This window comes from Tursiops truncatus, chromosome 14 (assembly GCF_011762595.2).
Source record: "Tursiops truncatus isolate mTurTru1 chromosome 14, mTurTru1.mat.Y, whole genome shotgun sequence".
Taxonomy (NCBI): Eukaryota; Metazoa; Chordata; class Mammalia; order Artiodactyla; family Delphinidae; genus Tursiops; species Tursiops truncatus.
This window is the reverse complement of record NC_047047.1, coordinates 13,556,036-13,579,397: the sequence shown is the minus strand read 5'-3', so window position 1 is coordinate 13,579,397 and position 23,362 is coordinate 13,556,036. Positions and strand designations below refer to the sequence as shown.

The following is a 23,362-nucleotide window of genomic DNA, read 5'->3' as shown; positions in this document are numbered from 1 at the left end:
GATTGGCCCAGGGCTACTTAGGATATTAAAACCCTGACTTAGTACCATGTCTTTTTTCTCCAAATTCAGTGTTTTTATACTATGCCAGTGATTTTTAAACTTAACCTCCTGAAGAGCTTGTTGAAATGCATGTTCCTGGGGAATGGTTTGGGTGTGATACTCTAATGCAAGTGATCTGTAGACCAACTTTGAGAACAGTGTACCCACCATGCTGGAAGTAATTCAGTGATTAAGAATCTGGGTCCTGGAGCCAAATGTTTTGTTTCATCGTTATCACAAAGTGACCTTTTCTCTTGATGCTTCTGTTTCCTTATCTATAAAATGGGGATTTAATTATAGCACCAAACCTTGAGGTTTGGGTGAGAATTAAATAAGTTAGTACACGTGAAAGGGTTTTGGACAGTGCCTAACACAAAGGACATGCTCGGTAAGTGCTAGCTATTTCCTTATTGCTCCAGCTATCTTGGTGATTTATTTGTGAATAATTTGCTCTCTTGACAGTTCAAGAATAGAGTCTGTAGTCTTGATAGATAAACTGAAACCCTGGTTAATGCCTTAGAAATGGAACTTTCTGATTGATTGTATTTTTCATTAGCTCCAAACTGTACTTTCAGTTTCAGCTGTGGGGGAAATGTCTAAAGTAATTAAGTCCTTTCTTTTTGCTGCAATGTCTGTGTGGATTCTGACCCTCCCTGAGACCGTTATCACAGATTTCCAGAATTTTTCTTCTATTGTAGATGCTAAACTTACAGGCTGTCAGGCCAAATATGCACTGATAGACCCTAGCAGTATCTGAGGACGGGTTTTTAAATACTGCATCTCCACACTAGCAAGACATTGAGATTTCCAGCTCACTTATCCATAAATAGGCACCTGAAATGTAAACTCTTGAAATAGGCCTCTGAGACTGTTCTCAGTTTTTTAATGAGAATGGCCCAGGGCTCTTTCAGGTCAAAGACGTTACAGAATTATGTGTGGAGTTGTCTGACTTGTCTGTTTGGGCACTTAAGATCCAAGGGATAGTCATTCATTCATTCAGTAACCACACATTCTGCCCTTAACTGTGCTTACCAGGCGCTGTGCTGGTTGTGGAATTAAGACAGAGTCCTTGCATGGTTTCTAGAGAGGGAGGCTGAAGGAGCCCTGAGGAGAGGGTGCATAACCCAGACTGGGAAAGGACTTCAGAAGAGCTGGTATCGGATCGATGCTTGGAGGATGAGAAGCCAGGATAGTGGGAAGAGCATTCCTAGCAGAGGCAGCACCAGGAGCAGAGGCACAAAGGCATAGAATGAGTAGGTTGTATGGGGGAAGCAAGAATTTGTGGGGTAGAGCAATGAGAGGTGAGGCAAGAGCATGAATGCTATGCTAGGGTCTTCTGATTTTTATTCAAGTCCACTGAAAGACTTTAAGCAGTGGTGTGACATAATCATTCAAATTTTAGGGGGATTCCCTGGTGGCACAGTGGTTGAGAGTCCGCCTGCCGATGCAGGGGACACAGGTTCGTGCCCCAGTCCGGGAAGATCCCACATGCCGCGGAGCGGCTGCGCCCGTGAGCCGTGGCCGCTGAGCCTGCGCGTCCAGAGCCTGTGCTCTGCAACAGGAGTGGCCACAGCGGTGAGAGGCCCGCGTACCGCAAAAAGGAAAAAAAAAAAATTTAGGAAAGACAGCAATGTGGATACGAGAAACCTTTTCTCTCAAATGTATAATAATGATCTTAACATGTCCAAAGCCCAGCCCCTTTCTCTCTAAAACTCACACATTCTTCGCCATATCATTAATGGCAGCTCCATGCTTCTAGTTGCTCCTCTTTTTCATGTGCTGCACTTCAGTAAATCCTGTTTCTTCCATCAAAATATTTGTGTACGGAGTCCCAAAGACCACGCCAAGGTTCAGTGGTTTGCTAGGAGGATTCACAGGACTCAGCATATGGTCCTACAGCTATGTTTTATTACAATGAAAGGACACAAAGCAAAATCAGTAAAAGAAGAAGGCACGTGGGGTAAAGTCCAAAGGAGACCAGGAGAAAGCTTCCAAGAGTGTTTTCCCAGTGCAGTCACAAAGGACTCACGTAATTCCTCCAGCAGAGTTGACAACACGTGGGAAAGTCTACCAGGAAAGCTCTTTACAGACTCAGTGCCCAGAGTCTATGTCTGGCACATACCAGAATCCCACACTCCCAGAAGGAAAGCAGGAGTTTAGCATAAACCACATAGTACAGTTTAGATCAGTACTGGGAATGGTGGGAACCCTCCAAAATCCAAGTTCCCAGATGCCCACCAGGCCTTGTAAGCAGGCCTTTCTAAGAATAGCAATTTCAAGCCTGGTAACTTTTCTTCCTGCACAGCATCCAAATCCTGAGCGCTTGTCATCACCGTGATCACCTTGGTCATCCAGGCCACCATCATCTCTTACCATCTTGGATTAATCACAACAGTCTCTGTCCTCTTCACCTCCTCTGCCCCTACAGACTGTTCTCAGTTAAGCAGCCGTAGTGACCTGCTACAATGTTGAATCACATCCCTCTTCTACTCAGAATTCATTTGTCTTCTCATTTATCATAAAATGGCTTCTCATTTGTCATAATTCAGATAAAAGCTGAAGCCCATCCGAGGGCATCTGAGGCCTTGCGTGTCCATCCACCACCCCCGCTGCCACATCTCCTACCGTCTTCCTTGATGGCTCTGCTCTGCGTGGCCTCCTGGCTAATTCTCAGTTTCTTAGTAGGCCTGGGTCTGCCTCAGGGCTTTAATGTTTGCTGTTTATTCTGCCTGGAGTATTTTCCCCTGAGATATCCACATAATTTCCTCCTTCATCTCTTTAAGCCTTTTCATTGAGGCCTTCCTCAACCACACCATTTAAAATTGTATGTTTCGGGGACTTCCCTGGTGGCACAGTGGTTAAGAATCCACCTGACAATGCAGGGGACATGGGTTCGAGCCCTGGTCCGGGAAGATCCCACATGCCGTAGAGCAGGTAAGCCCGTGTGCCACAGCTACTGAGCCTGCGCTCTAGAGCCTGCAAGCCACAACTACTGAGCCCGTGTGCCACAACTACTGAAGCCCATGCGCCTAGAGTCTGTGCTCCACAGCAAGAGAAGCCACAGCAATGAGAGGCCCGTGCACCACAACTAAGAGTAGCCCCTGCTCGCCACAACTAGAGAAAAGCCTGTGCGCAGCAACGAAGACCCAGCACAGCCAAAAGTAAATAAATTAATTAATTTAAAAAAAGAATTAGGGCTTTCTTGGTGGCGCAGTGGTTGAGAGTCCGCCTGCCGATGCAGGGGACGCGGGTTCATGCTGCGGAGCGGCTGGACCCGTGAGCCATGGCCGCTGAGCCTGCGCGTCCGGAGCCTGTGCTCCGCAATGGAAGAGGCCGCAACAGTGAGAGGCCCGCGTACCACAAAAAAAAAAAAAAAAAAAAAGAATTAATAAATAAATGTATGGTTCTTTTCTCTGATAGTTCGTTTTCCCTGCCTCCCTCCCTTCCTTTCTTTCTTTCTCATAGCAGTTATTGCCTTTAAAATTACTATATGTTTTATTTATTTTTGTTGTCTGGAGATTTTTTTTTCCCTACTAAATTGTGAGCTCTATGGGGGATAAGATTTTATTGTCTCCTTGGTAGCTAGAATAATGCCTGGCACATTCGAGGTGCTCAGTAAATATGGAATGAATCAATAAGGAAGGTACTGAACTAAGGCAGTGGCAGTGGGGATAAGGGACGGTGGAGTAGGTAGGGGATGTTAAGGAGCTCGAGTTGACCACAGCTGGTGACAGGTTAGTTGAGTGGAAGTAGTAGGAGAGGATCTTTGGCTTGGCTTGCAGAGTGCTTGGTACCATTCACTGAGACAGAGAAGATAGGAGGGAGAAGGAGCTCTGTCAGGGAAGTTCAGTTGAGGATAAATTTAGTGTGAGGCATCTGAGCTACAGGCCCAGAGTAGAGAAGTTGTTTCTCAGAAACCATGAAGGGCTTGGAAATCATTGAGGGAGGAAAATGTAGGAAACAAATAGGAAGAGTAAGTCTAGTAAGGGAAGTCCAGCATGTCACAGAACTAGGGGCCCCAAACAGGTATTTGATGAGGATGGTGGACAGGACAGAGCCAAGCAACAGTTGGTAATCGGGGAGTAATAGTCCAGGGCAACTGCCCTAGAACTGCTTCCTCTGCGTTGCCATTACATACCCACCACATGTTGGTAGAGAGTGGTATAACCAGATGAAAGGAGCCTCAAATGAGTATAAAGGGAATACAGCATCAGGCATCAGGAAGCGAGGACCCCAAAGAGTACTGCCTCCGCGCCCTAGGTATGAGCGTCCTTCCTGTGAGAGCCGCAGGGAGGCTCTCCCCTGGAGAATCCAGGTCAGTAAGACGAGGCATCAAGGGGACAGAAGAGATTCAGGATGCAAGCTGAGTTTTTCCTGTGGAACAAAGTTGCCAGAAGGCCCAGGGAAGGGGGCTCCAAGGGATAGGAGAAGGCCAGAAGAAGTAACTTGAGGGCTGTTCTAAGTGAGCCTCTAGTGGTGCCGGAGAGTTAATTTTGCTCAGGGTTCTACCTGGAAGTATAGAACCTTGGGCAACAGGACGCGGGAGAAGCTGCTGTTCCTGCCTCCAGAGAGGGCCCAGTAACTACTCTCCTCCATTTGCAGGAAACCTTAGTGCAGGAAGCTGGTGCCCAGGCTAGTTAATTCAGAAGCTCTTGACCTTCAGTTTAAAACAGCAATTGTCCCTGGTGATAGCAGCCTTCAATTAAAAAACAGTCATGGGGGTTTGAGCCATTGTTTGCTTTAAGTTGTGCATAATTACAAACAACTCTACAGAGCCACGGGTGCAGTGTAGGTATTAGTGTCTGCAAACATGCATATTTCTGCTTCTGTGATACATGTATAGTTTAAACTTACTTTACAGAGTTTGTAGTCATCACCAAAACCCGCAAGGTCCTCTTAATAAAAATCTAGCTAAAGAGACTTCTGTGTCTTCTCCACAGGATGCTACAGCTGCCCCTTACGCATTTCAAGATGATCCTTATCTCATACCAACATCCTCTATGGAATCTGTGAGTATTTTTATGAAACTTTTCTAGTATTATGTTTTATCTTGTTGGTTTGGGTACAAGAGTACATGTATAACTTAGCTTAGTTGTAAAAACTTTTGAAAAGTTTATAGATGCTGATAGATAAATTGGTAGATTTTCTGAATCTTTTACTACTTTTATTAAAAAGTTTTAGAGGTTGCCTGTGGAGAGGGTATTTGGTTTGGGTTTTTAGTACTTAGGGCTCTTTCCCACTATAGAGCAATCCACTCGGTTTAAGCACATTGCTTTTATATACCTCAAGCTGTATATAAGATGTGACCTGAAATTATGTCACACTCAGCAGAGGTAGATAAGTAATAATTATGTAGTTTAACTTCTAATTGGGATTCTGTGTATCACTGTATTCTCTTTTTTTTTTTAGGGGGGCAGAATAATTTTTGCTGAGGGTGTGACTTTGATCTCTTGAGTTTAAATTACAGGTTATATCAATTTATATCTAAATCTTTTTCTTTATACAGCATTCATTTTTGTTGGCAAAGAAGTCTGGGGAGAATGCAGCAAAGTTTATTATTAATTCGTATCCCAAATATTTTCAGAAAGACATAGCTGAACCTCATATACCGGTAAGGAGAGGCAATTGGACTTTTCAGATAATACTATGTAATTGTAACTTAAACTAAGTTTTTATGGCTCATATTTAAGTAGCTATTTGAATGCCTACAGTATTTGGGTGAAAAGTCTTTTAATGTTTATGGTTATCTTTGCTTACAATACTAACTTTTATTAAACTATATGTATTTGCTCTCCATTTTATTTTCCCCATTTGGTTTCTGTGACACCAGACTCTTAGATCTTTACCTCTGTGACTGTTCGTTTTTCGTTTCCCTCATTAGCTTTTCTATCTACTCCTTAAGCCTTGGTGTCTTTTTCTTAGGGTTCCATGCTCAGTCACTTTCTCTTTTTTCTGTCCAGAATCTTCCTGCTTCAGTGACCCTTATACTCCATTTGGCATTCTTGTATATCTGGCCTAGGTATCTCTACTTTGAACTCCAGATTGTATTTCCAGCTACCTCTGTTCTGTAGTCATGAGGAGTGTGCAGGGCCTGCTGTGTGTTAGGCCTTGTGCTTAGCGTGTCATACAGTGGTGAGCGAAACATGGGCTCTGCCCTCCTGAGTTTATTAGTGGAAATAGTAACTCAGACTCTTTATGTCTAAAACTGCTCCCTCTCACATCTCCCTACTTTCCGAAGCACGCACACACACACACACTCAGACACACCCTCTTGTGCTGCTCAAGCAGCGACTCTTGGGGACAAATTAGGTAGTCAGTGTGATTGTGTCCATAAAAATATTAGAATCCTGAACTAAGACAGTGGCAGCAGTGGAATGATCATTTGTTGGCTATCCTTTCCCCGTTAAGTTTCTGACTTAACAGTTACTCTTCTATGTTTAGCTCACTTCTGCTTAAAGCTGTCCGTGGATCCCCTGCCCCCATGGCGGGCAGCATTCGCATACCTCTGAGACCTCTTACATCATTTATCATTCACGCTGTATCATAATTATTCCTTATTTGCTTTCTCTGTTAGATTGTGAGCATCTTGAGGGTAGAGAATGACTTCCGTCTGTTTATCCCCAGTGTCTAGCTTAGTGCCTGGCATCGAGTAGTAGGCCTTCAATAAATATTTGGGTAAATTGGTGAGTGAGGTAGAATCAACATACCTTGGTAGTACTAAATGTTTAGAGTAAAAGAAGTATCAAGGATGAAAGGTTTCTGTCTTTGCAAACTGGGTGTACTGTGGCACTTTTAACCAAGATTGGGAGGAAAGTAGGAAGGATGGTTTTAGCAAGGGAAAAATAAGTTCACCTTGAAATTGGGAAGTTTGGTTGGAAATTAGATTCTTCAGATATGGATTAAATATTTATGTTTGGGTGCTTTTAAATTCTCCGCCCCAAGCTAGGAGATCGCTAAGTAATCTTGTTTTGGAGACTGGAGAGGTTTTTTGAAATAAGTTATATTCCCTACAGAGGTATTCTTGTTAAAAAAAAATAGTATCTGGCGCATGAAGCATGAATCGGAGCAGTGAAGTTTTATTTTGGTGTGTTGGTGATCAAAATTTTGTCCTACCCAGTTACCTTTGACGTTGCCCTGTTTGCAGTAACTTTAGCCATCTTGTTTTCCTAGTGTTTTATGCCTGAGTACTTTGAACCTCAGATTGAAGATATAAGTGAGGCTGCTCTGCAGGAACGAATCAAGCTCAGAAAAGTCAAAGCTTCTGTGGACATGTTCGATCAGCTCTTACAAGCAGGTGACTAATTCATTTGAAGCCTCTCTGGGAACATGGGCTTGGAAGTGAGCCACAGTTACATATGTGATCCAGATAAGTTATGAGTATAAGTTACAAGTGCTATGCTACTTCCTCTGCTCAGTGGCTGTGTTTGTGTTTTTTATAGTTTAATGAGTCATATTTCATGTTCTGCTTGAGCATCATTTTAAAACCGTGGGTGGGGTAGAGTTGCAACTTTGTTAGTATCTTGTCCTCTTGTGCTGTATCAGAGGCAGACAAATTATACAGCCGTTCTTCCTTAGCTTCTGTTTTTAACATCAGGTGTGTACATACTCTATTCACATTTCCTATATTCTTTAAGTATGTTTGGAAGGCATAAAGCAGACAAAAAAATATTTAAAAAGGAAAGAGCGCTAAGCTGCGGGATCAGAGGTTTGGATAGGTTCTGGCACCAGTTAGCACTGTGGCCTCGGAAAAGTCACTTCTGTCAAGTCCTGCGGCTCTGAATTCGATCTGGATGAGCCTCCAGGGGTGTAGATCCAGGTGCCAGGGCTTGTAAGCTGTCATGAGAATGTACCTATGGTAACATGGAAGGCAGCAGCATTAAGTTTTAGAATCCCGAGTGCTGTTCAGTGATTTAGGAGAAAAATCAGCCAAACGTGCAAGAGATAGAAACTGGACTGAGTCACTCAATACAGCCTTAAACACAACAAGAAACATTTGCAGAAAGCTGTGTTTGATTTGAGAATTTTGGTGTGTAGCCTGTTAAAGCTTCGGGTGTACAAATGAATTGCTGATGCAGGTTATCATTTAGGGAGGCTTTTCCCCCTGCTGGTTGAGTACGATAAACATCTTAGTGCTAAGACTTGTCTTCCTTTGTTTTACACGCTGTGTGGTGTAGGCACATGCAGATGTTCAGTAAGCATTACTACAGACAGTGTGTCGAACCCGTAACACTCGACTCATTCAGAGTAATGGAATGAGGCAGCATACTGGGAGAGGAAACAAAATTTTATTATCAGGCCCCTAATAAGTGCCATGCACTTTGCTAGGCATTGAATTATACACCTTATGAGTTGGTGTGCTTCTCGCCATTTTATAAAGGAAACTGACTACAGGTAATCTTTAGGGTTACACAGCTTTGAGATGGTAAGACCCAGTCAAGTTACACTCCATCACCGGTGTCACGTCCACTCTGCCATGCTGTCTTTTCTGGGCTTTTAAGTTTCCTGATGGGCATTTGTATTATCAGTATATTTTCTTTAGACAAATGCAGTTAGTTTTCTTTTAAAGCACTAAATTATGTTTCATACTTCTTCCTGTTCCCTTTTCTCCCCCTTCATAAGAGTCAAGATGGGAACATAATGTTTTGAGCAATAATTTTTTAAAGGCTACTATAATTAGGCATTTATGCTAGTATTTCTAGGCAGGTATTTCAGTGAGGGCCTGGGTCCAAGTGGAATAGTTCTGCTTGCATTTGTAAAAATGGAACTGGCCCCGGGGGACGACGTGGCAATCATTTGCAGAGGGTTCAGTTTGAAGATGATAGTTAGAACCGTGAGATAATTTCTCTGGGGATATTAGTCCATAAAATAAATGAGCACAGGGTCAAACTTGACCTTGTGTTTTATCTTTTCTGTCACACGGCACTGTTAGGGATTGTGTCCTGTCTGCATCGCTCCGCGTGTTTAAGCTGATGTGGAGTGCACACGCATCCCTCAAGAAGGTGATGGCTGAGACTGAATAGGTGGCCAGGAAGGCCACAGCTCATAGGAAAAGTGAAGAATTTTCATCTAGTAGGCTCTAGTTCTTGGGTGCTTCAAGGTTTCTTTCCCTTTTTTTCTCACTACCCACAGGAACCACCGTATCTCTGGAAACAACTAACAGTCTCTTGGATTTATTATGTTACTATGGTAACCAAGAGCCCTCAACTAATTATAATTTTCAACAACGTGAACAAGCAGAAGAGTTGGTAATGGCTTTGGCAGTGATTTTTAAAGTTTCTTTTGGTAGTTATACCTCCTCAGAGTAAGGCAGGTTCTTGTGCCATGTGTTAGGGTCGAAGAGATTTGTTCTGAGGTGTGGTGGGGCATGGTACATAGCCTGGACAAAAATGTGGAGAAGGAGACGGATTTTAACGATTGTTTTGCCCTGGTTCCCTCCTTAAAAATATTTTGACCTTGCCTGCCACATGCAGCAAACCTTTGACCAGAAACGTTTGGACAGGCCCCTTTGTTTTTGTTACTTAAAGTGATAGTATGATGTGTCAGGGACGAGGGCAAAAACCCCTGGTTCCAGCCTCCTCAAAAATTCATACGTAGGTGGGCAGAGAGGAGTGAGCATACTCTACACTTCAGAAATTAATATTTCTTAATAAACACTGGGTTTCCTTTTTGCCTTCTATTGGATCTGTATTTCCTTTGCTTTTCTGAAGTTTCTTCAGAGAATGCATTCCATTGTCATATTTTGTTTTATATCTGTTGGTGATGGTTCATTTCAGGAAGAGGCCACAGAGGGAAGTAACGAGAAACCTAAGAAGAAGGCTGGTCATCAGCTTGGAGTTACTTGGAGGTGTGTTACAGCATGATTAGAACTTTGTGTTATGGCTCCGTACAGCGCGTGGAATGTTCCCCATCAGCCCCTGAAGAAGATACGATCCTGGAATATTCTAAAATGCAGTTTGTTTTCAGTGTGCAGTATAAATGTCTCAGTTGGTTTTCATATGTTTTTGGACCGTTTTTCATTAGATCTTTGCCTCCAACCAGCAGCACAAGGTTGACACCTGACTTCTTTTTTCCATCTAACTCCATGCAACCTTCATGGTATGGTTCTTTTGGTAGTTTCGTCAGTAGTCCTATCTTGCAATATATACCTCTAATTCTAAAAGATTCACAGTTTTTTATTATGTTAGAATACACATGCTAGAGCATAGTTCTAAGTTCAGACTAGTGGCCAGCAAACAGAAGTATTCACTTCCGAACAAAAGGTGAATATCATTTAACATTTCAGAATTAAAACTGAGTAGAAGCTCTAAATAAAAGAAAGGTATTTCATATGGATGTCTGAAAAAGGGAAGCTACCATTAATATCTAAAGTCTTTTTTGAAGTGATAAAATGAATAGAATCAAAAATTAATTTTTTTCAGTAGATAGTAATAATTTCTCATAGTGGTTAAGAGCATTGACTGTGGAGCACCATTTTGGCCCAAATCCTGGTTCTGTCTGATTTCCAAGACATACTGGTAACAGGGAGAATCAAGGTACAGCGTGATTTGTATAACATGGCACATTGATAGGCTAGAATAGGACAGAGGATTCCAGAGACACCGCTTGTCTGTGGTTGCCTCTGGGGAATTGTATCCAATTGAAAGAGGGTGGGGAAACGTCACTATGTACCCTGCTGTGCAGTTTGCTTTTTGTTTAATACCTTGAGTATATATTACACCTTTTCAGTCCTGGTTCTGCCACTTAGCCTGTAAAGCCTTGGACAACTTGAGGTCTTTGAGCCTCAGTTTTTCCTGTTTTCAAAATGATGATAACCATGTCTTCCACTCTGGGTGGCAAGAATTACTTGGAATTATACACATAAAATGCTTAGCACGGTGCCTGGAACATGGTAAGTTGGTGGCTATTACTGGTTTTTCCTGTTTCCTCTGGTTCACATTTACTTTCTTGTGTCTAGAGCAAAAAACAATGCTGAGAGAATCTTTGCTCTAATGCCAGAGAAAAATGCACATTCCTACTGCACAATGATCCGAGGAATGGTGAAGGTAACGTTTGTTTTATATATCTTTTTTTTTTTTTTTGCGGTATGCGGGACTCTCACTGTTGCGGCCTCTCCTGTTGCGAAGCACAGGCTCCGGACGCGCAGGCTTAGCGGCCATGGCTCACGGGCCCAGCCGCTCCGCGGCATGTGGGATCTTCCCGGACTGGGGCACGAACCTGCGTCCCCTGCCTCAGCAGGTGGACTCTCAACCACTGCGCCACCAGGGAAACTCTGTTTTATATATCTTTATCTTCCCCTAAATCAGCACTTCTCAACCTCAGAACTGTTCACCGTTGGGCCAGATAATCTGCTCTTGTGGAGCTGTCCAGCGCCTTGAAGGGCATTGAGGAGCCGCTCCTGTCCACTGCATGCCGGTGGTGCATCCTTCCCGCCCCAGCTGTGACAGCCAAAATGTCTCCAAGCATTATTCAGTGTCTCCTGGGAAGCAGCGTTGCCCCAGTAGAGAACCACTGCACGGAGGATACGTTTCTTGAGAATGAGACCATATCTGTTTACTACTGTGTTCCCAAACCCTAGAGCAGTCGATACGCACATATTTCGTAAATGAACAAATTTTATGATCCTTAATTTTCATACTTTCCCTTTTCCAGCACCGAGCTCCTACGCAGGCATTAAACTTGTACACTGAATTATTAAACAACAGACTTCGTGGTAAGTGTGTTTGGAGAATTCCCCTCTGTCCTTCCTCTTCTTTCCTTCTCTCAGGCATCTATAAAATCTCAGGATTTTACCTCAGTCATTTGTTCATTCTTAATCTTTTCCTGTGGTATTGGTGATTGAAGCAGGAGTCCAGAGCCAGAGAAAAGAATAGTTTTCTAGTTTTGTAGACATGTGCGCGTGTCTTTGCCTTTAATCTTCAACCCCAGATTTTGTTAAAGTAGTTTTCTTCTTTTATAGCTGATGTGCACACCTTCAATTCATTGATAGAAGCAACAGCATTCGTGGCGAATGAGAAATCAGAAGAAAAATGGAATAATATACTGGTAAGGAGGAACTCTCACTTTGTCTTCTAATAGGCCTAAAATATTCTTTGCTAGGAGTACGTGGGTTGGAGACAGCATTCACTGAGCATCTTCATGGCAGTCACTGTGCTGGGCGCTCAGCTCATGGTGACCTGTTCACACCCTTCCAGCAACCTGTAGTTTACGTAGGTGTATCTGACATGTGACCCAAGCATACAGCTCGAATCCAGGAAGACCTGGGTTGCTCTATTCACTTATTTCTCATAATGGTTTTTTCATTAAAATGAGACACATTTATTGAAAAAATTTATTAGCTAAGATTTAAAAAATTGAGGGGCTTCCCTGGTGGCACAATGGTTAAGAATCTGCCTGCCAATGCAGGGGACACAGGTTCGAGCCCTGGTCCACGAAGATCCCACATGCCGCAGAGCAACTAAGCCCGTGCGCCACAACTACTGAGCCTGTGCTCTAGAACCCTTGAGCCACAACTACTGAGTCCACGTGCCACAACTACTGAAGCCTGCGTGCCTAGAGCCTGTGCTCCACAACAAGAGAAGCCACTGCAATGAGAAGCCCGTGCACCGCAACGAAGAGTAGCCCCCGCTTTCCAAAACTAAAGAAAGCCCACAGCAGCAACAAAGACCCAATACAGTGAAAAATAAAATAAATTAATTTTTTAAAAAGATTGAAATCACTGGATTGAAGTGACAGGAATAGAAACCGTGTTATACCATACTGCGCATGTAAAAAAGGAAAAAACGCAATCCATTCTAGTCTGCTCTCTTGCTTCAGTCTCAAACTCACTGGGCCGCTAAAGACAGTTGGACACCTTGATCACATGCTGTCAGGGTAACTGATGGAGGGGCTTCTCTAAGGGGCAGAGTTACTCGTCCTGCTAGTTACTAGATAGTTCTGAAATTGGGGATGTATTTATAAATCTACTTTAAACATAGGCAGAGACCCCAAGTCTTTTTTAGTATGTTACATTAGTTTATTGGATAAATTACCTACCAGCCATAAAAAATACTTCCTGCTTTTGATTCAACTAGGACCTGTTGAAACAAATGGTTGCACAGAACGTGAAACCCAACCTACAGACTTTTAATACTATTCTGAAATGTCTCCGACGATTTCATGCAATTGGAAAATTGCCAGCCTTACAGACCTTACGGGAAATGAAAGCCATTGGAATTGGTGAGGATGTGTCCTGGTGTCCCTCACTGAAGACAGTGCTGACCAGAGGTTTCAGGTCCAGACAAGCAAAAAAGAGACTGTAAACTCTTTTGCTGTTTACATAGTATGTTGGGAATTTCCTTTCTAGCACATTTTAATTACGTGTATTTATTATGATGGGAACTCTTTTATCATCTATAGGAAGTTACATTCTTTTAGTGTTTTAGGTACTTTTTTATGGATTTCTTAATTCTAGGGAGAATTGTTCTCCTACAGTTGGCTGGTTTTAAACTCGTGACATTTTCTAGCATAATTAAGTATTTGAACCCAGTTGTGTGCTAGTGTGTTGTATATTTTTCAGTAATTACTTTATTGAAGGATGTTTTGCGAATCAATTCACTTTGGTATGCTTTAGTTTTCTTAAATGAAACTCATTGTGCATTGGCTGTAATACGTGTCTGGACTTTCTAAGAGGGATTCAATCTCTGACACCTTTCCATCTTTACATTGATCATATGAGCTAGCAAATGTCTTTGTTCAGAGGAACAGAAATGTATCTTTTACTTAAATACCAACATTAATATGTTTTTAGATCAGTGTGCCTCAGTGAGCTGTATTTTGTATAGCTGTGTTTGACTTATTTTATTTTTTTCCTCTATGTACCTGGTAATAATAAGAACCCTCGCTTGCAACGTATCACTATATCATTCAGCTGTTTTATCAACATGGTATGTATGTCATTATGCTACTAATTTATGTAGAAATTAGGCTAACTTCACTGCTTATGAATTAAGGCTAGACAGTTCACAAAATAACATTGTCTACAGCCTGAGCAAACCGTTACTCTTGAGGAGAGTAACATCTTGTTTGTGATGTAAAACTTGAGCTGGAGGGGAGGGAGGTCATTAAATGTACTAACAAGGATGGTGGGGCTTCCCTGGTGGCACAGTGGTTAACAACCCGCCTGCCAATGCAGGGGACACGGGTTCAAGCCCTGGTCCAGGAAGGTCCCACATGCCACGGGGCAACTAGACCCATGCACCACAACTACTGAGCCTGCGCTCTAGAGCCCGTGAGCTACAACTACTGAACACATGCGCCTAGAGCCCATGCTCCGCAACAAGAAAAGCCACCGCAATGAGAAGCCCACGCACCGCAATGAAGAGTAGCACCCGCTCGCCGCAAGTAGAGAAAGCCTTTGCTCAGCAACGAAGACCCAATGCAGCCAGAAATAATTAATTATTTTTTTTAAAAAAAGAAAGGATGGTGGACAGTTTTGGTCAGGAGAAACTAGTCTGGAGTTCCTTTTGCTCTCCAGAGCTGTGCTGTCCAATACAGTAGCCACTTAGCCACACATGGCTATTGAATTAAAATGAAATAAAATTAAAAATTCCTTCATGGCATTAGTGCTCAGTAGCCGCTCGTAGCTGCTGGCTACATGTTCAGCGATGCAGGTGCAGAGCATTCCCATCCTTGCAGGAAGCTGCTGGACGGTGCTGCCCCACAGTAACCTTAACTTTCTTTTGAAACCTCATGGGAGAACCTTGAGGCTCTGTTTGTCACCTAGTTTTAGGTCAGCTGTGCTCTATTGAATGGACTTTGGCGCAAGGCACACCTGAGTTGAAATTTCACCTCTACCATTTACCACCTGTGTCAGCAGGCACTGGATACTTTACCTGAGTGATGCCATCACGGTGTAATGATGAAATGAATTATGCACAGTGTCCTGTCCTGTGCTTGGAAGGCAGGTAGTAGGCACTCACAGTCTGTTGGTTCCTATCCATTTGCCCCAACCTGAGAAAGAACCTCTGGGTTCAGAAATGACAATTCTAGTCCTTCTGTCCTGTGGTAGACTTTATGTGTGAAAACAACAGAAAACCTCGATTATCTGTTTTGGAGGGCTAGTTTTACAAAATTCACATTCTCACCTGTCGGGAAGTAAGGGCAGTTAACTGACTTTATCTTGAAGACAGGTAAACAGTTTCCATGGTAATTCTGTCTTCCAAAATTTTACTCAACTTTGGTGTCATTTTGCTGAAGCTATTATTTCTGACCCCAAAGCCTATTCCATTTCTCCTCAACATCGCATATCACTTTGGTTCCATTGCTAACTAAAGTCATTGGTACTTGTGCTTCCTAAGTAATACCCAGGGCCGTGGGGGGAGGAGTGTTGGTGTGTCTGAGGGATATAAATTGGCTGCCTGTAATAATAATTTCTAGGAATTTACCCAAAGGAGAAAGCCTAAAATAATGAAGAAATGATACATATGAAATAGGTTATTATAAAACTAACAGAATAATTAGGATTGCTAACAAATGAAAACATGCTTGAGGAACTTCAAAGTACATCTGTGCTGTCATGGAAAGTATATTATCACTTGCATATGGATAAGGTGGGGAAGGGATGTGGATTAATAATGTGAAATGTTTAACTGGAAATGTCATAGGTGCATTTTAATTCTACAGTTTTCTTTTTCTTGGCTCTCATCCTGGTTATATTTAAAAGGAGCGCAAATGTTTATTAGCAAAAACATGTTTGTTTTCTAAGTATGCAGGCTTAGTGAGGGTCTGTCTGTCTCCCGTTTCAATGCAAGTCGACCTTGTGAGGAGCCTAAGAAGGAAGGGTGGAGTCTTTGTTGGGAGCACCTGTAACTGTCCCAGGTCTTGGGGAGAGCTGCACTCTGTGCAGAGGGTGCACTCGTTGCTCGAGCAGGGATGTGCCCGGCCAGCTCCGTGCCTTGGGTGGAGGAAGGAGAAATGCGGCCTTAGGACTAGTTCTGCACACCCGGTGGTTGTACAGGAAGTGAACTCATGAGAAAACCCAGTTGCCTTCTTGTTCTGCAGAAAACCCTTCAAAAGGATCGTCCCTCATCATCTATGACATCATGAATGAATTAATGGGAAAGAAATTTTCTCCAAAGGACCCGGATGACGGTATGTACAGAAATTGCTTGTATAAGACAGAGAGCCCTGTTTTCCTGACTGCCGGGTATTAGAGCCTTGATGAGGACAGGGTTTAATTTAGCTTAGTGATTCTTGGAAGCTGTATGCTTCCTGTGCTTCCCCTCCTGAGTTTTTACGCCGTTAGGTTTGTCTTACACGTTACCAGTTTTGTTGCCAGGATTTTTATTAATGTTACTGACTTGAAAACGTTTTATCCATAGTAACCAACGCTCTTGTGAACTTTGATTTTCAGATATGTTTTTTCAGTCAGCCATGAGGGTTGTAAGTACAATTTCTTGCTTAACTTTTGTTTTCCTTTTTTCTTTTATCCATCTCCTAAATTCATCATTGGGGAGGTGGGGGGATTCTCCCTGATTCTTTCACTTCCTGACTCTTACTTATATTCATGTCTTTAGTTCTAATTTTTATTCCTCTTAAATCTCTACAAAATCACAACATTCCTGCCCTGTGTTTATTGTATACATTTTCTTTTTTCATACCTTTCTTCAGAAAGTAAGGTTTGAAAGTAAGGTTTCAGAGTATTTCATATTTGCCTATTGGTAACTTTTTAAATTGATGGTTTTTAAGTTTGGTTTTTCATCTTATCATACTAATCATAGGAAAATTTTCAAGCAGTTTCAGAATGAATTAGCATATCCTATTATTCCCTAAGGAAATATATTATTATATATATATTATTCCCTAAGGATAATTGCTGTACATTTTAGTGAGTGTCCTTCCAGGTTTTCTCCTTTGGTTATTCAGACATGCACGTCCAGACTCATTTCCATGTTATCTCGTTTGTTGACAGCAGTACGGTTATTTCACAGGAGGGAAGGACTTCTCCTGTGGGTGGGTTTTGGAGTTATTTCATGGGTTTTTTGCCAGTATAGTGATGCTGGAGTGAGCACTCCAGCTGTCTTGTGCATGGCAACCAGGTGTTTTCATATAGTTACTAAATATAGGTATAATTACTAGATTAAGATTATTTTGTTTTAAATTTCACAGAACTTGGTGATTTGTTTTGATTCCTCCCTCCCCCCCATTTTCTTGTAATTCATTTGCTGTCAACCAATAATAATGTTAAATCAGCATAGATGTTTCCGCAGGTAACTGTACTTCTTTATATAATGAGCTCTTTATGTAATGAGCCACTGTTGGGCTGATAAGGATCGCAGAATGATGCTTATTTACTACTTGTAAATTTTCAGTGCTCATCTCTCAGAGATCTAGAACTTGCTTACCAGGTCCATGACCTTTTAAACACTGGAGACAACCGGAAATTCATTGGACCGGATCATCGGCGTTATTTCTACTAGTAAGTGTATTGGAAATGTATCCTTCTGCATTAACGGAGCACCTGTATGCAACCAGTAGTCAGTTCTGCCAGTGGGAGGCTATTGGCGGCCTAATTTTAGGCAGCTTGACCCTGACTTAACAGTGTAAGTTAATTGAACACTTGAAGAGTCAAGCAGTGGTAAAACTGATTTGTCAGACTGAGATGTCTGCTGTGTATCTTTTAAGCTGTTTTTATTTGTGACACTTTGGGGGTTTTTGTTGTTGTTTTTGTTTGTTTTTTGTTTTTTTCACCGCACAGCATGCAGGATGTTAGTTCCATGACCAGGGATCTATCCCGCAACCCCTGCAGTGGAAGCGTGGAGTCTTAACCACTGGACTGCCAGGGATGTCCCTGTAACACTTTAAATCCGTATATCTTTTCCCTGTAAACCCTCCTATTTTATGTTTTTGAATTCATAGGAGGGTGTGTCCCTAAAGATTTCATTGCAGCCTCATTTGTTTTTGAAGAGGAACATGTTGGAGCCCAAAGAGACTCCTTAAATGGGTTTGCTTTTAAACAGAGAAAAACCAGAACTTAAGGAGGCAGACTGTTTATAGGTGTGTGATGGTTCTCTTCTATGTGGTCCAAATCCTCGCTTTACGTTGAACGCTTTTAAAATGAATAGGAGATCTGCTCTCTCCTCACCATGAGCTGAGAGTATAACCAGGAGGTGGCATCAGTGACTGGTTGAGGATTAGAAGGTGCTAACTGGGAAGTCCAGAAAGCACAGTTAGCAGCACCTCCTGTGTCAAGCATTGGCCTGTGTAACTTGAAATTGTGTGTAACTTACTGTCTTTAAATTCTGTGTAACGCGTCATCATATGACTGTGCTGTAATTTAGTCATTCCCCTATTAAGCACGGATTTTAAGCTAAACATGCTTCCTTTCTCCATTACAGTTCCAAGTTCTTTGGTTTGCTTTGTCTAATGGAACAAATTGATGTCACCTTGAAGTGGTATAAGGACCTGATACCTTCAGTAAGATGATTCATTACTTACCATTTATCACTGTAGATGTTTGTGGTTGTCTTTGCTGAGTAACACTTAAAAAATGTATTTGTATTTTTCTGAATCAGGTATTCTTTCCACATTCCCAAACACTGATAGATCTTCTCCAAGCATTAGATGTGGCCAATCGGCTAGAATTGATTCCTCAGATCTGGAAAGGTCAGTTTCAGCTTATGTGTCCCGACCCATCTCATTTTGTCTTATGTTTTGATTAACAAGCATGTTAACACTGTTAGGGAAGAAAACTTCCTTTTTTTTTTTTTTAAATTTATTACTACTCTTTATTTATGTTTTGGCTTTGTTTGGGTCTTCCTTGCTGTGCGCGGGCTTTCTCTAGTTGCAGCAAGGGGGGCTGCTCTTCCTTGCGGTGTGCGGTCTTCTCATTGCAGTGGCTTCTCTTGTTGCGGAGCATGGGCTCTAGGCATGCGGGCTTCAGTAGTTGTGGTACGTGGGCTCAGTAGTTGTGGCTCGCAGGCTCTAGAGCACAGGCTCAGTAGTTGTGGCGCATGGGCTTAGTTGCTCCGCGGCATGTGAGATCTTCCCGGACCAGGGCTCAAAATCCGTGTCGCCTATGTTGGCAGGCGGATTCTTAACCACTGTGCCACCAGGGAAGTCCCCAAAACTTCCATTTTTGACTAAATTGAATGCAGTAGTTGAGGTCTATTTCAGGGTCATTTGCTCATGTTACATATTGGATTGCGTGAGTGACAGTGTAGTGGAAAAGACCTAAATTGGTTCCTTTGTCACAAGAAAAGGCTGGGTTTTGTGCAGTTGTGTGACATCAGTGTTAATTACCTGGGACACCCAAAATATCAACCCCCGAAGCCTGTGCCATTCGTTCCTCTATACCATGTTGCATCACTGTGCTTCAGTAGCTAACCAGGGGCTTCTCTGGTGGCGCAGTGGTTAAGAATCCACCTGCCAGTGCAGGGGACGTGGGTTCCATCCCTGGTCCGGGAAGAGCCCATATGCCGCAGAGCAAGTAAGCCTGTGCGCCACAACTGTTGAGCCTGCGCTCTAGAGCCCGCGTGCCACAACTGCTGACACCCGAGCACCTAGAGCCCGTGCTCCGCGACAAGAGAAGCCACCGCAATGAGAAGCCCACGCACCGCAAGGAAGAGTAGACCCCGCTCGCCGCAGCTAGAGAAAGCCCGCGTGCAGCAACGAAGACCCAACGCAGCCAAAAATTTAAAAATAAGTTAAATAAATAAATTTAAAAAAAAAGTTAACAGTCAGTGATACTCAGGTTTCTAAGAAACAGCCATGACTGTGGGTTTGTGTGTGTGGTTGTGTGTAAATTGGCTGCAGAAGATGCTGTATGTCATCCACTAGGTGACTGATCATAAAATCAGTTTCTGTCTGCCTCAGGTTGCCTTGAGACAGAGACTATAGCCCCGCCCTCCTACCTTACAAGGCTGCTCTAATGATAGTGTACGAGGACTACTGACGACTCCCACGTGCTGTAGAACTGCGTGGAGCTGGTGGCTGCTGGAGTGTGGTGCACGTGCCGTGCTAACACTTGCCTGGGAGCACGTCACTGGTGCTGGCTTTCACTGCTCATCTGTCCTTTCCTACCATGAATCATCCTGCTAGTTTTCTGGAATCCTGGAATACATGTCAGCAATGTATGTTCACCCCTCCAAACAAATATGGGTGACTGCTGACAGTGGACAAAGGTCAGCCAAAGAGTCTTGGTTTTACATGCCAGTGACCACTTCTCACTCTGTTCTTTTTTGTTTCTAGATAGTAAAGAATATGGTCATACTTTTCGCCGTGACCTAAAAGAAGAGATTCTGACGCTTATGGCAAGGGATCGGCACCCACCAGAGGTAGGCTTGTGTCGACACTCAGGTTTTGCTGTCGTTATTAGATGTATACTAACCAGGGTATCCTCTAATACTGACAGCCGGTGAGGGTCATTTCCATGGTTTTACCTATCATTGTGGAGAATTCTGCCATCTAAAGTCACTCTGATTCCTCTAGTCCAAAGCAAGCAGCATGAAAATGGATCCTCTCGATCCTGACAGTTAATAGCAGCTTGCCTTCTTGTAAATTTCTCTCTAAAAAGAAAACCCGTAGTTGGATTTGAAATATGTGGCTGATCCCATTATTACACCAGGGCAAAGTGCTTTGCTTTTTTTTTTTCCTTAAGTACTGTATTACTGTGTGCTGTACATGTGATGTGTTCCAACGGTAAAATGCATTGCTTACAAATTCTAATGGTCCTATGGAGTCTCCCGAACTTAAATTCTCATAAAACCAGTTGGGCATTTCTGCTGACTCTCAGAGCGTCTCAGCTGCAGGTGGCGTTTGCTGACTGTGCTGCAGATATCAAATCGACTTATGAAAGCCAGGATGCCAGACAGACGGCTCCCAGTTGGCTGGCCAGCTCTCTGAACCACATAGCCGTCCTCTTCTTAAGGGCCGGGAGAACCCAGGAAGCCTGGTGAGTACAGTACATGCCACACACGTCACTGGAAGCATCTGTACTTGGATCTCAGAGAACTTTTACCCGGTCGTTAGAGTTTCTCTAATTTGGCTGCACACTGTGTAGTTTATCAGGAGACAAACGAGTTTTCTACGTACTGTGTTTTCTATAGGAATTTCCAAATACCAACTAAAAAAGCAAACTTGGGGAAGAGGAACCAGTATACGTGATGTGTTTAAGAGAAGGTGTGGTTCAGCGGGCTCATTCTCTTTCCGTTTTTGTTTTCTGTATTTGTGGGCGAGTTACTTCTCCGTTCACTTGAGTAGAACAAAGTGATTAGAGAATCTTAATTTTGAAAATGTTTTGGTCATTTGGTTTATTCAAGTCATCTCATGGATGCTTCCCTGCCCCCCCCCCCCGCCCCCCAGCTTAAAATGTGGGCTATGAACTGGGACTTCCGGAACCTGGCATTTTACCAGTTTACTAAACCTGGCCTTGACTAGAACCTGTCTTTGGTTTGTGCCACTGTATTCTAGTTCTGTGTGTTCATCAGCACTTCACTCACATACTAATTTCTGGTGTTTAACTGTGAATAGAGACGTTATGCATAGTCGTTTTTCCAAAAGTGGAGAAGTCAGTGAGAGTCCTTGCTGGGGGTGGTTCCGATGTGTATTGTTTTGGATATAACCGTGTGTTGGTGTTAAGAGCCAGTGACAGGGCTTGTTGTGCCTGGCTGTTCACTAGAGAGGACCGTAATTTGAACATGATGGTCAGTCCACAGTGTGGATGTTTGCTCTCTCCACGAAAGGCTGCTAAAGGTTTTGCTGCCTCCTCTGATCATAACTGGTGGCACATCACACAGCCGGCTACACAGCTGCTGACAAACATTTGATGCTTGGACTTGTCGACTAGGGCAGGTTGACACACGCTTGTTATGTATCAGGCTGTGATGATTGGCGCAGGGGTACGGACCTCAGCTGATCATGGGAGCTGAGTGTATGTGTTTGTCCTTTGTCCTGCGTGTGGCAGGATGACGGCAAGCACTTACACGAGACTGATGCCTTAATCTGAGCCTGCTCTTCATAACGTCGTTTTAGGACACACTGAGCTCACACTGGATTGTAAGAGGAAAGAGATCAAATTGTATTTGCGTCCCTCTCTTCCCACTGCCCACATAATATCATACATTCCCTCCCTGGGGGGACAGAAGTGATCCTCTGGAGGAGGATATGCCCCAGCAATTCTCAACGCTGGCAACAAAGCAGATTTGCCTTTGAAATTTGTAATGCTATGTGCATATATGAAGTTTGGGAAGAGGGGGCTGAGGCACCTGGGGTGATTCTGATGGGAAGATAGGGCTGGGAGCTGGTGGAGCTCACAGACGTGTCTCCAGGAGCTTCCCCTCTGCTTGTCAGGAAGGACACTTGGTCTCTGAGTCTAGGAGAAAAGCTATGGTCATTCGGTTGCCTTCTGTTCTGTTAGTATTCATAATCTTTTTCCTATCTCATCTTGAACAGGAAAATGCTGGGGCTTTTCAGGAAACATAATAAGATCCCTGGGTAAGTTCAAGTTAACAGGGCTGCCTGGGGACATCCTGGATTAGCCACATGCGTTTAACTCTTATTGGGGGAAGGGGGTTGGAATTTCCTCACATACCTCAGCCATGGCGATTGGGCACTTTTCTGTTAGGCAGGTAGGTGATCAGTCACTCCTACCATCTAAGGCACCCTGAGGCAAGCGCTGTTTTTTTCAATCTGTGCTCAGTGATCACAGCACGCTGGGGATACATTGGCTGGATCCTCAGTGAAGGCATAATGAACCAGTGTTCATTATTTATTTGGCCCTTTAAAGTTAGACTCCATGTAACTGTCTGCAAAGCTACTGTTGAGGATTTTACGACTGATCTTTGTAAGGTACTAGATTTTGTATGTGAATCTTTGAGGGGTTTAGTTGGGGAATGTTGACATTTTTGCCTTTCACAGGAATGAGCTGCTGAATGAGTTTATGGACAGTGCAAAAGCATCCGGCAGCCCTGCCCAGGCCATTGAGATAGTGAAGCTGGCAGGTGCCTTCAGCTTACCTATTTGTGAGAGCCTCACCCAGAGACTAATGGCTGACTTCACCCTCAGCCAGGAGCAGAAGTAAGTGGGTCCTGTATCATCACCATCAAGGAAAGTTATGAAAATGGAGCAGACCATTTGTCTGTCTGCCCATTCAGATGTTTGTAGCTTTCTACCCCCTGAACTTCCTTTCCTTGCAGAAAGTCAGGATGTATTGGTTTAACGATATTTTTCGTTTGTCATAAAAGTCAGGGAGGCCTATAGGTTTATTTGCTGGTTGGAACCTTTTCCTTTGTTGCTTTAGTGCAGCTGCAGAGTCCCCCAGCCCCGAGCCTGAGTTGCAGTGTAACCC

The 23,362-nt window shown here is 43.2% G+C and overlaps 1 protein-coding gene and 1 non-coding gene across 11 annotated transcripts in view; both read left to right on the top strand.

Moving 5' to 3' along the window:
• The window catches only part of PTCD3 (pentatricopeptide repeat domain 3), a 35,947-nt gene that overhangs the window by 6,129 nt on the left and 6,456 nt on the right, over window positions 1–23,362 (top strand). For 8 of the 10 annotated variants that reach the window (XR_002177739.3, XM_019942209.3, XM_019942213.3 and 5 more), the window contains 19 exons: window positions 4,980–5,048; window positions 5,546–5,650; window positions 7,210–7,333; window positions 9,169–9,284; window positions 9,813–9,883; window positions 10,994–11,081; window positions 11,689–11,749; window positions 11,996–12,081; window positions 13,110–13,254; window positions 13,911–13,961; window positions 16,078–16,167; window positions 16,430–16,458; window positions 17,388–17,494; window positions 18,414–18,492; window positions 18,591–18,681; window positions 20,266–20,351; window positions 20,820–20,968; window positions 22,468–22,509; window positions 22,933–23,091. Coding sequence is in view for 9 of the 10 variants with exons in the window: in XM_019942209.3 (XP_019797768.2) it covers window positions 4,980–5,048; window positions 5,546–5,650; window positions 7,210–7,333; window positions 9,169–9,284; window positions 9,813–9,883; window positions 10,994–11,081; window positions 11,689–11,749; window positions 11,996–12,081; window positions 13,110–13,254; window positions 13,911–13,961; window positions 16,078–16,167; window positions 16,430–16,458; window positions 17,388–17,494; window positions 18,414–18,492; window positions 18,591–18,681; window positions 20,266–20,351; window positions 20,820–20,968; window positions 22,468–22,509; window positions 22,933–23,091 (1,748 nt within the window). In the remaining variant the exon portion in view is untranslated. Of the gene's footprint in view, window positions 1–1,630; window positions 3,201–4,979; window positions 5,049–5,545; window positions 5,651–7,209; window positions 7,334–9,168; window positions 9,285–9,812; window positions 9,884–10,993; window positions 11,082–11,688; window positions 11,750–11,995; window positions 12,082–13,109; window positions 13,255–13,910; window positions 13,962–16,077; window positions 16,168–16,429; window positions 16,459–17,387; window positions 17,495–18,413; window positions 18,493–18,590; window positions 18,682–20,265; window positions 20,352–20,819; window positions 20,969–22,467; window positions 22,510–22,932; window positions 23,092–23,362 lie in introns of those variants that run through there. The other 2 variants (XM_073791177.1, XM_019942210.3) reach the window with 2 other exon arrangements.
• LOC117307963 (small nucleolar RNA SNORD94) lies at window positions 21,891–22,026 on the top strand. Its single transcript, XR_004521904.1, has one exon. It is a non-coding gene; the product is annotated as a small nucleolar RNA SNORD94 (small nucleolar RNA).